General features: G+C 39.1%; 1 protein-coding gene across 2 annotated transcripts in view; it reads right to left on the bottom strand.

Moving 5' to 3' along the window:
- LOC149260326 (rsm22-cox11 tandem fusion protein 2, mitochondrial-like) overlaps positions 1-12,691 on the bottom strand; it is a 500,616-nt gene that overhangs the window by 379,845 nt on the left and 108,080 nt on the right. For both annotated transcript variants that reach the window (XM_089420308.1, XM_089420298.1), the window contains exon 4: positions 776-849. In XM_089420308.1, the coding sequence (XP_089276434.1) occupies positions 776-849 (74 nt within the window). The remainder of the gene's footprint in view (positions 1-775; positions 850-12,691) is intronic.

Below are 12,691 nucleotides of genomic sequence, written 5' to 3'. Positions count from 1 at the left end.
GAGGTCATTGTAACTATTTCAGATACAAACCAACCTGAGCACTATCCAAGTCTTGCTACAGCTACCATCACCTAGAACTTAGAAGTACTGAAGGTGCACTCTGCTCCTGGTGTTGCATCATTCACTTCCTTGAGCACAGTGGGTGTATAACAGGACTTAACCCCTCCTTTTTGCTCTTCTTGTAGTCCATGTACAATGTGTTGTGTTAGTTTGTTCATCATTATCGATCCAACAGATTGGAAGTTCAGAAATATTAACATTTAGGTTGTCCTGTAACTTAATCTAAGGTATGATTATTTCCATCTCTGCTAAAGTCGGGGAGAGATTTTCATGTTCTATAGATAATATTTTCAATCTATAGAAGCATCATTGTCAAGGGGAAAAAGATGATGATTCATCCACCAACAAAATTTATCAATACCAAGCATGATCTCGCATAAAGGCAGTATCTCAAACAGTGACAACAGAGTATTAAGGTTTTTCCCATGATGGGTGTCAAGATAAGATAATTTTATTAATGTCCAACGAATGACCACAAAAGTACGTCAATGGGACTAAAGGATACATCCAGTTCAAGTACAATGCAGGAGTGCAAACACAACTCCTAGAAAATGCCAAAGCTAAATCTAGGATGAAGTGAAGTAAAGAAGGATACAACAATAGGACAGCCTCATAAATAGCTTAATCCTTTTGATTCTATCTTTATATGATCCAATGATAGAAAGAACCATTGGATTAAAAAAAAATATTTGTCTAAACAGGCTATAGTCATTACCAAAAAACTGAACCTGGCCCTGAACCATAGTCCAAAACTCTTGCTGGACAGAAATCTGGTAGTCGTCGCTTAACCTATAAGATAATATCACAGGGGAAATAAATAAATACACCAGCATATAAAAATACCACATTATGGCATTCTTAATTTTAAAATAATTTATATATCCCTACAACATCTGAGACAGAAGAAAAGAAAAGGTAGGATTAACATTTTTCTTTTAGATTGTATGCCTAAGCATAAACTAAACAATGAAAACTAACATAGAAGTTTATCAAGTCACCAAAATCCAACAACAGTGAACAAAAAAGAAAGAAATATCATTGTTGTCCACCAAAATGGCCAAAATAGGTCAAAGGGGCAGGATCTATAAACATATAAGAGAAAGCAATTAAGAGTGCATCAGGCATCTTCATCTTATATCTAAAAGCAATGCATTTAAAGATCAAAGAGAAGTACGTTGTAAACTGAAATATTAAAATCTACCTTGTCATAATATAATAACAGATGCATACCTAACAATGTCCAGACCTAGTGATTGAGACGGGTGTCACCATGCAAACTACCCTAGTTCAAACCCCAGCAGACATAAAGCCCTAGAATAATTGTGTTTTGGTTCAGTTTGACAGCTCCCCATTTTGAAGTGGGACCAAGATAAAGCAGAGATGGGGTTCATAGCTTCCCATGTATCAAAAAGCATGCCTACCCTGACCGAAAAAATATATGCATCCTAACATCAACATCGTAGATCTACAATTCCAACCCAACCTCTAGTGTCTAAACTACTGTAACTATTCAACTCAATATCCCCTTATGAGAGTTAACAAAATGCATATTGGAATCATAAGAACTCCCCTTAATTAGACTCAAAAAGCCATGTAGTGGAATAACAAGAACAGCATAACCAGTGCTGAGGAAAACCATAACAATCAATTCGCCACTGAAGACATATATGCGGTAACATATTTCAAGCCATACACAATGTAAGGATTAATTGTTAAATGGAATAACACACAACAATAGAAAATAAAGCAAGCGTGTAAAAATAAATCCCAACATTAAAATGATGTACAAATAACCTTGGAATTTTAGTCCAGTGTTCCACGGGGATGCGTCCCCCATGGTGGGGTGCACACACCCCATGCTTCCTGTGCACCTGGGACGGGGGGACATCTAGGGAAACCCTTCCCCACATCCCCCTTTTGGGGAGACATAGGTCGGAACGTTTACCTAGTGTGGGGAATGTGTCTCCCCAAAAGGGGAACCCCCAGAAGCACCCCTTTTGAGGGGGGACGCCCATAAACACCCCTTTTGAGGGGAGACGCCCATAAACACCCCTTTTGAGGGGGGGCGCCCAAAAGCACCCCTTGTGAGTTTCAAGAACTTTTGTGTGGGGAAGCTGTTGAAAAATGTGTAACTAGGTTCGGTCTTCATAAATATGAAATGTACTTTTGATTCTTGTAAATTGTAAAATGAAAGAAAGTTATTATTATTATTTTTGGAGCATGGGTTTCATGCTCAAGGTCTTTTATTTTATAGGTCAAGCACCCATTGAGTGCTTTTAGAGTTTGTCCTAGGTCAAGAAGTCAAAAGAGTCATTGCCATAAGTTGAAGACCCCATTGGGCACATTGTAACTTGTAAAGAAAATTATTTGTCTTTAAAAGAATCTAAATACCCTACAAGACCAAGTCGGACGAGCAGTTGGCAAGCCAGCCTAAAAGGAAGAGCCATGTCCACCTTAAAGAGCCTATATATAGGAAGAAACGCGTCCTCCTTGAGAGACATTCATTCATCACTCATTCTAGCGAAGAAGAAGGCAGCGAAGAAGGAAGAGAATGAAGAAGACTTTTGTTTGGGCTATTTCTCTCTCACACGTGCTAAGGAGGACTAGGGTTTCTGCATCAAACCTAGGGTTTCTATCTACAAGTTCAATCTTGAAGAAAAGAAGGCAAGAAGGTCAAGCGAAGGTCACCAAGGGTCATCCTCAAGGTCCAAAAGTCAGAGAAAGGCAAGTGAAGGTCAAAGGAAGGCTCAAAAAGCGAATCGAGGCTCACACGTGTGGCAGCAGCGACTACTCGGGGCCGAAAATTTCAGATCTACAGTGGAGGCTGAAATTCTGCAGCTAGAGGTCGAAGAAGTGCTACTGGAAGAGATTTGACTGGGTTTGACTGGATCAAGGTTAGCACATCATCCAGAGAGGTTGGTCTTGGTCTTGAAGGTTATCGGATTCAACCTTAAGGTCTTGGAATTCGTCAATTGAAGAATCTATAAGGAAGAGAAGATATTTGTGGTTTTCCTGTTCTTCTTGTTTTGGTAGTTGTTTGATGATACACACACATAATAATAAGTAACAAAGCTATTAAGTAAAAAGACATCACAAGCAAGTTATCAAGTAAAGAGAAATCACTCTAATCATTTCCCTATAGATTTCTCAACATGGTATCAGAGCTAAGGTTGGTGAAGGAAATTATGAAGATCTCCACTACATTAAAGAAGTTCCTCAAGAATGTTCAAAGGTAGCAAGTTATTTCAAGAAAGGCATCAAGGAAGCATGGAATCTTCTATTTACTTCAAAAAAAAAGGAAGTAATCAAGATAAAGGATGAAGGTCTCTTCTCAACACTCACCGGCACATTCCAAGACGAGAGCATTTGGGTAATTAATAGTGGTGCATCTAGACACATGACTAGTCATCACAAACAACTGAAGACATTATCAAAGGGAAAATCTTCTTACTCAGTGGAACTTGGAGATAATAAGAGTTATCCTATGAGAGGAATCGGAACAACCTCTATAAAGCAAGAAAATGGAAGCAACATTCATCTTAACAACATCCTGTTTGTTTCAGGTTTGCATGGGAACTTACTTTCCATTTCAAGTCTAGAAGATATGGGTGATAGAGTAGCTTTCATTGATGGAAAAGTTGTAGTATGGAGTAAGAACTCAAGCATAAACAATGCTAGAGTAATTGGTATTCGTGAAGGAAGACTTTACAGGTTGACATCTCCTCTTGCACAAGCTTTGGTTCACATTTAAATCAGCCCCATGTGAACTCTGGCATAGAATATTTGGCCATCTTCATTTAAAAATTCTTCCAACTCTAAGGTCTATAGTAGATGGAATCCCCGAATTGAAAGAGATCATGAAGGAGTATGTAAGTGATGTCCATTGGGTAAGAACACCAAGAGACCATTATGACGCAGTGCTTCACGGTCAAAAGAAATCTTGGATCTTATTCATTTCGATGTTTGTGGCCCTATGACTCCTAAATCACTTGGAGGTCATCTATATTATGTCACATTCATAGATGATCATTTAAAAAAAACTTGGGTTTACTTAATCAAATCCAAGGATGAAGTATTTACCAAATTTCAAGAATTCAAAGTTGAAGTAAAGAACCTTACAGAAAGGAGAATCAAGATACTGAGGTCTGTTAATGGAGGAGAATATACATTCAAGGAAATCATAGCCTTCTGTAAGGAGTCTAGGATTAAAAGGTAGCTAATAGTTCCATATGTTATCACTTTGATACTTCTTTTGAAGTTAATGAAGAAAGAAAAGTCAAAGGTAACCACAAACCACTTTTGGAGATCAAGACTTAGCCTTCCTAATGCTCAGAGAGGGCTCTCTCTTTATAATTTAACTTTGTTTTAGTTAAGATGATTTTAGGCTAGTTATTGTTTGCACTTGGGTTTTGGTTTGAAATTTTGGGTGGTTGGATCACTTTACTTAGATGAACAGAGGTTTAGCTCTTACCATTGGGCTATGGAGTCGAATGTCAGACAAACAAGACTGGATTCAGTTCTAAAAACAGTGTCTACAAGGCAAGATAGATGACTTACTGCAGATCTCAAAGGCTAAATGGTGGAAGGGTTTCAAATCGAATCTAGGGAGAAATTAAGGGTTCCCTAAGCCAGACTCTAGAAGGAATGAAAGAAGTCAACCGAGATGGGAGAGCAATTAAGGGTTCTCAAATCCGAGTATCAGACGAAAACATGTAAATGACTAACTGTACAAAACAGAGTGTACTTAAACAATTTCTGAGTGATATCTCTAGTTAATTCATTCAAATTTAGAGCACATTTAAGATTATGAAACACATAAGAAGGTAACAAAATCACACAAAGAAGATACTTCACTGCAAATGGCTCATCTCATGAATCCTGTAGCGAAATTCTTTTATTACTTGCTCCAATCTATTGACTTGAAAATGGTACAATCACCCTTAGGTTTAAGATCAAAATAACTCTACAAATGTAAAATAATCCACCATAATACTTTGAATTATGAAGTATTTATACAATAGGAATTACAAAATATCTCAAACTGTATTGAGAACTGATCTAGGAAAAGAAATATCTTCATGCAAGAAGATAGAGACAGCTATTGAACTGTTGTTTGTTGTCCCCATTATTTAGGTTTTGTTGGCTTTGCATCTTTGATCTTTTGCCCTTTATGCTGCTTGGCTGTTTGGTCTTCACGTTGGATGTTCCGTTTTACTTTAACCTTTCACTTGATACTCTTTGACTTGATACACTTTAACCTTGCTGACCTGTCAATATACTTTTACTGTGTTGTTTTACTTTTTACTGTACATTCATACTTTTACTGTGTATTTACTATTGAGGTTTTCCCATCTTTCCTTGTCTGGTAATTGGATATTGAGTATTTTTCTGTATATCTCATCTGCCTCTGTGTATTTGGCAAAAGTAGACTTATTAATAAACCTCATGCTGGAGGTAAAACAAGTTTTCAAAAGTTTGGTACAGCGCTTTGCCTATTGGCATGCCCTTCATGGATGAAGTGATTACCTGTTCTCTGGCCACTTCCCTGATCTTCTTGTTGTAATCTCTATGTGTCATTAGCTTATCATTTATAACTAAGGGATTAGGTAATCCCTTTTCCTTCAAAAAGTCAAACTTAGCCATGAACCTGTCAACGGCTAGTTGAATGTTTTAACACTTATCTTCTAAATTCAACATCAAGTTCCTCTTAGTGAGGACTTTTCTAACTTCCAAAATTGTACATGTCCTGTCAGGTATCTCCAGTTCTTGCAACTCATACTTATTCTTAGAGTTGAGGAAGTGGATGATTCTTGTTGCTTCCTCTGGCATATCTCCAAGTTCTATTTTAACCCTTTCAATGGATTTTGTAGTTTGCTTTATTAAATCAATCTGTACAAAATGACCTGGATGGACGGACAAATATCATTGACAAAGTCAATGATATTGGCCCACAGTTACTCGTTAGCTTTACCTATAGGTTTATTGAGTGTCAGTTCTTTCTCCAAGCTTTTTATTCTTTCATTCATCCTTGTAGCCTTTTGTTGTTCTTCTTTATGCATGGTCTGAGCAAGTCTATAATTTGTCTCCAAGCTGGTGACTTTCTCCTTAAGTTTGTTCATCTCATTGGTTTGAATGGACATTTCTTCCATTGCTTTGACCAGCCTGTTTGCTTCATCACTTGTGGAGGTTGTTGTTGTTGATCCTGTTGCTGATGTAGTCAGTGCAGTGGCCATTGGAGCAGTGCGAGCTAATGCTGTTGCTAAAGTAGAAGGTCAACTGTGGTCACTGTTGGAATGACAATTGCAGGAGAATTATCAATACTAGCCTGTTTGAGTTGGATCAAGTTATCCAACTCCTTCAACATTTCCTTTAACTGGTCATTCAATTGCAGCATTAAGTCCATTATTTCCTCGCGATTGGTCTGGTTTTCTAGAACTTCCTTTGTCTGTGGGTGCTACAAATGAGGCAACTTGAGTTGTTTCTTGAGGGCTGTTATTTCCTCATTCTTCTTTTTGATTAGTTTCTTTGCGGCCTTAACATCACTTGGGTCATGGCCCAATTCAATAACCAAGTCCTCCAAGGACTTTATCCTAGTGTCTTTAGCCTAGGAAGAGGCCTTCTCCAATTTGTATTGAGTTGTTACATTGTCCAATGAATCTTGCAGCTTGCAAGCAGCCATGGCCTTTGCTGTGAGGGTGGAGTAGATCATTTCTCCAGCTTGCTTGTGAAACTCTATCTGATCAATGGGATGAACATCCCTGGCCAACACCTCAAAATTTGTCTTTTTGTAGTCTACTGAGGTCTTTGGTTGTTGTATAGTAGGTTGCAAAAATGAGACCTGCATTTTTCCTTCTTTGATGTCAAACGCTGACATCAGTCTAGTCTGGTTTGGTGGTGTGAGCTTGAGATATTGGGCATATGTCTCTGCCTTCAATCTCTCATTCCTCATCTATATCTCTTTAAATCTGCCTTTGATGTCCTTTTCCTTGTCAGTTGGCCTGACATAGGAAGAAACCTCCATACTCTTTTGTCTCTCTATCATTTGTGTGTTGGAGGTTGATGGTTGTTGTGTTTCCTCTGATGCAGCTGCTTCTTTACTTCTCTGCCCCATTGCCTCAGTGTCAGTTATTTCCTCTGATGCAATGTTCTCCTCCTATTCAAACACAGGATTCAACTTGGCCCTTTTGCTTGGCTCAAACAGCTCATCAGCAATCTCCATGGCAGAGCTAGATGCCTCATCCCTGCTCCTCTTAGGATTCTTCTCTTCATTGGCTGGGGTCTGTATGACAGGAGGAATGTTCATTGGCCCTTCTTGTTCTGGAACCTGCAGGAGAGAGTTGTGATCAAATTGTCTTTCCAAATCAATAAGTTTGTTCTCTACATCTGCAATAGCGTTGTCCATGTCAATCAAAGTGTTCTCCACCCACTCATCCTAGTTAGCATAATGTTCAATGTCAGGCCTAGGGTGGTGGATGTATGCTCCCAACTTGACCTTGAGTCTGAGCTTGTTTCGGACCCCACGAGGGTCATAGTGCCAGATGAAACTATTTCTGAATTTCATTAGTTGAAGTAACTTGTCGGCCTTTGGTCCAGCCTCTCTGTTGTTGTAAATAAATGGGCCCATTTGGTTCTTCAATTTGAACTTGGCTTTCTTCCTATAAGCTAGGAAGTGGATCTCATCAGAGCTAATGATTTGTCTGAAGTACTCAAGAGAAAATATCCTCATAGGGAGGTATTTGGGCAACTTATAGAGGGCTAGCTCACAGCCATAAATCCTAATCTCAGTGTGGTTTTGGTACAAGTACCAATCTCCCACCTTGTTGTTCTTGGCCAATTGCAGTGCTCTCTTGATCTCTGGGTTGATTCTAGGCTGAGGCTGAGGCTTAGAAGTCGGCATGTTCATGACTGGGTATACAAAAGAGTCTATGAAGTCTTTGTACGTGAATGATGTGGAAAACTTGTGGACCAAGGGTGTCCAGTAGATGACTGATCTCTCCTCTCTCTTGGTGTCCAATTTTTGGATCCTCAAAGGGAACTTATCTGTCTGGTAATACAAGAACATATGAAACAACACTGAAGAGTATTTGAAAACTCTTTCAGTGGGTAATCTAGTAAATTGTTCATACATTTTGTCTGCAATGAACTGGGCATAATCATACATAATAGCAGGGGGCTTGCCTAGAGTGAAAATGGGGAGGGAAAGCCATGATGACCTCATCCACATGCTCACCTGATGTGTATCCTAGGATGCATGAGAGCATAGTGATTATTCTCCTGCTAGTCTATGAAAATAGTGCCAACATAGGGTGGAATGTCTGTAGGAGTATGTCGTTCCTCAATGATGAAATTCTAGAAAATTTGTTTGATTTTGACTAGGTCCAATGTGATGTACAGGTCCAACAGGTTTCCAATGGACAAAGGAGTCAGATTAAGACTAGGTTGGATTTGCAGCATCTGGTTGATGGATTCAGCCATAATGGTGAATAATAGCTCATGGTTTGGTGCCTCAATAGCCCTTTGGCTTGGAACATAATAGGCATGAAAAAATTGTACAATGTCTGGGAATGGGAGAACTTCTAGGAATGTATACTTGGCCAAATTGGATTCCCAAAGGTTGATTTCATCAGCATGGTTTATGAACCTATCCTTACTCCAGCAATGGATTCTCTGAAGGTGGCCTGGGGTAGCTGTGTCTTTAATTTGGAAATCCCTATCTGCCAAGGCCAAATGGTCAATGTCCAAGTGAGGGGTTGAGACCGGTCTGACATCCAAGGAGGTCTGGGCAGCCATTTTTGTGATAAAATGTGGAAATTGGTCTTATACAGCTCTAGAAGTGAAGTCTAAATATGTCTGGTATCAGAGATAGGGTATAGGCAGTTTGCAGGATAGAGGTTTTGGTATTTTAGGGGGAAATACTCTCAATTCAAAGGGAAATCAATTAAATTCAACTAGTTATTTCTTGAATTCATTGTACGTTTTAAACTGAGAGCATCGTTTTGGTTCTCTGTTGAAATACCTGGAATTTATGGTTCAAGTTGCAAACTGGTTTTGAATGGTGGCTGCAGAGGGTTTTGTGGCTTCAGTCACTCACTGGAGGGTTGAACTGGGCTTCTGGAGTGTGTTCGAGAGGCAATTGATGGTCGGAACCGGTTGCAGAAGCTCGGGGCGCAGGAAAGTTTAGGATGCTTTCGCAAAATAAACAAGTGAAAAAAGCTGAAAATGGGGGTCCACGGCCTTTTAACCGACAACGGTGTAAAATTGGCACGGAAACTCATTTAATGAACAGTGATGGTTTTTTTTTCGGCGGGGAGGCGGTTTAGGGAGCCACCGCACTGCTTTTGAGCGATGGGTGGTTTTTTCCTGAGAGCACGCGACTTAACGCAATGCTGCCACGTAAACCAAGAGGGCCCGAGCAATACCGCCCATATCGAGTGCTCTCGGGCCGGTAAAGGTCAGGAGATGAATGGGCGCGATATGGGCGAGGGTCGTAAGATCTGGGGGTGCACGATCCAACGGCCATCGCGTGGCGAAGATGCACGGTGGGAGATGGGAGAGACATTTAGCGGGGCCCAGGGGTTAATTACACTTAAGTATAATTAATCAATGTATAATTGCAGTATTAAACTATAATGCGGGTTTATGGAGTATAACGGGGAAAAGTGAATTTGCAAGGTAAGTAAACTAATGCGGGGGGAATAATAGTTAGGATAAGAGGTTTTAGTAGGTTTTTGGGGTTTTTTGGGAAATTAACAAAGGGAAAATGATTTTTGTATGGGAAAAGGGTTTCACACTAGGGAAAAGGGGTTTTTTGGGTAGGGGAATGAATTTGGATGTTAATTTGCTAGGGGATGTGTGAAACCAAGGGGGAAGAGAAAAAAATGAAGGAAAAAGGGGTTTACATAAGAAATGAAGTGGTGAAAGGGGAAACTAGTAAGTATGTAGTGAGAGGTGAAATGGAATGAGGGAAGTTAACCAAATGAACTTATGAGCATCCTTTTTTTTTCACAACTGCTCCTGCACATTGAAACACATGATTAAACATAATACATGTGCTTATGCCTCAAATAGCTTGTATTTCTGCAACCTTTCTTCTACTTACCCTAATATTTTTTCTTCACTTTATTGGGTGCACTTAAGCTAGCAAGCCCTTTTCTTTCCTTTTTCTTTTATGAAACAAACTATCTACTGCTAACCTTGTATCTTCTAAGGGCTCAGATTAAACAGATGAGCTCCTTTTATTTCTCTACCTATCTATTGATTTGCCAAGATTAAACTGTTTGGCTAGATATTTATTCTCTAACTATAAACATGAAATTCAAAGCATGAAGTAGTCAAGATTAAACAGTTTGACAATCATGGGTTGTGGCATGTATGACAAACTGCACATAACCATTATTTTAGACAGTAAAGTAAAGAGTAGTGGCACTTGGACTTGCACACTTTCATGATCTGTTTTTGTTTGGGGTTCATATTTTCTCATTTTTTTTATCTTTTCTTATTTCTTTTTGTCCTCTGATATTTCTTTTAAGACATACCCTCTTTACATTTTTTAATTTTAATATGGAAAACATTTGCAGAAAGCAAAGGTATGTACAATATTACAAGACTTAACCTCAGCCAATTCAAAATTATGAATCCTATCACTATAGGACTCTAACACCATATAATCCTGAACAAAATCGAGTTGCAGAACAAAAGAACTGATCCATTGAAGAAAGTGTAAAAGCAATGTTGCATAATCAAGATCTACCAAAATTTCTATGGGGAGAAGCCACCAAGACAACTGTATATATATTCAAAATAGAAGTCCCCGCAGGTCACTAGAAAACAGAACTCCCGAAAAAATATTCACTGGGAAGAAACCGACTGTGGATCATCTCTGAATCTTTGGTTGGCCTATATTGTTAAATTTGGCAACGAGGGCCAAACATCACTTTGGACAGCTCTTATGAGGCAACTGGTATTTTTCTTGGATTCCTCTTTTCAAGAGGAGTAGGATTAATCTAAAGATCATCCCATTCTGACATGTACAAATGAAGTTATGAATTTATTTTGATTATGGACAAATTGTCAAGGTTGGCCAGCCATCAAATTAGGCTCTTCTAGCCTTCAACATTGCATATAAATACAAGGTGCCTCCTCCTCATTTTGGCATCTCATCTCATTCATCTTTCTCTTTCTCATCTTGATTGGGTACGGATTTCTGGGCCTCTCTCTTTCCACACATGCAAAAGGAAGACTGTCTTTTTTAGCTATTGCATTGACCAGATTTGGCCGAAATTTCCAGAGGCCGAAATTTCAAGAGACCGAAATTTCAGGAGGCTGAATTTGACCAACGTTGACCCTGTTTCACTTTAGTTTTGTGAGGGAGACTTCTGTTTGGGCAGCGCATTGTTCTGGGCACAAAAACCAAAGCAATTTGACCCCAACATTGACCAGTGTTGACTGCCCTAATTCAGGTTGTTGCGTTGACTTTTGTTGACCAGATTTGATTGGTTATTTTTGGACAGTTTTACGCTACATTATCTTGTTGTTGGAGGCCGAGTTGACCAAGGTTGACCGAGTTGTTTTGGAGGTCAATTTCGGCCCTGTTGACTAGCGTTGACTTTTTTATTAGGGCTTTATGTTTATGTTGTTTTGACTGATCAGTTTGGGCAAGTGAATATTGTAAATTGTACTCTCTCTCTCTCTGTTGAACTTTTGAAGAATTATAAGAAGAATTGATCAAGGGTTTCCCCACATTTGGGTTTCTCCCTGGCTGGTGCCATATCTTGTGTCCTCTTGTCTTGGCTTGTCTTCTACTATTATTGTTTATGTACTATCTGCATTTTACTATCACGTTGATGTAATTCCTAAACTGATATGATATTGGGCTAATAAACAAAATTGAAGTAAAATTGCTCTAAGAATAGAACATATCATTGTTATCCTAAAATTAACATGGTATCAAAGTTGAGGTGAAAACAAAACCCAAGCAAGAGTGAAGAGCAATCACTAAGACGAGCTCACTCTCATTGTCCTTGGAGGTCTTCCTCCCAAATGGCATGTGTTCAACACTACTATTCTCAATAACAACAGAATTCCAGGTTTTGAAGAATTGTTGACTAGATGTTCTCAAGAAGAAACAAGGATGATGGAATTGGGGATGCCTTCAAATAGGAATAATCCTACCACATTATCCGTTGATGCCAAGAGGAAGAACAATGCAGGTTTAAAGAAGCAAAGTCAAGGAAGACCAGGACTCAAAAATGGAAGGAAGGGAAGATGCTTCGTTTGCAACAAGAATGGTGACTATGCCAGGGAATGTCCAAATAGAAGGGACACATCTCATGATGATAATCACAATAATTCCAGGGGCACAACAACAATCAAAGGAATGGCAGGTTCAACAACAAAGGGAAAAGGAATGCTTCCACTACTCAACTTGGAAATGATTGAGCTTCTAAAAAAAACAAGAAACTCCAAGTATGATAAGTCTAATATTGTAAATTCTAAGCAAAAGGAATTTTATCTTATATCTGCCCTCTCTACTGCCTCTCCTCCACATACTTTGGGAAATTGGTTGGTTGATAGTGGTGCCTCAAGGCACTTCACCGGCTACAAGGAAGCTCTTTCAACTCTGATAGAGAAG

Source organism: Pinus tabuliformis, chromosome 6 (assembly GCF_031772625.1).
Source record: "Pinus tabuliformis cultivar Carrire ecotype Pingquan chromosome 6, CPIR1, whole genome shotgun sequence".
Classification (NCBI taxonomy): domain Eukaryota; kingdom Viridiplantae; phylum Streptophyta; class Pinopsida; order Pinales; family Pinaceae; genus Pinus; species Pinus tabuliformis.
Note: the sequence above shows the minus strand (reverse complement) of the source record. Positions and strands in the feature narration are given on the sequence as shown.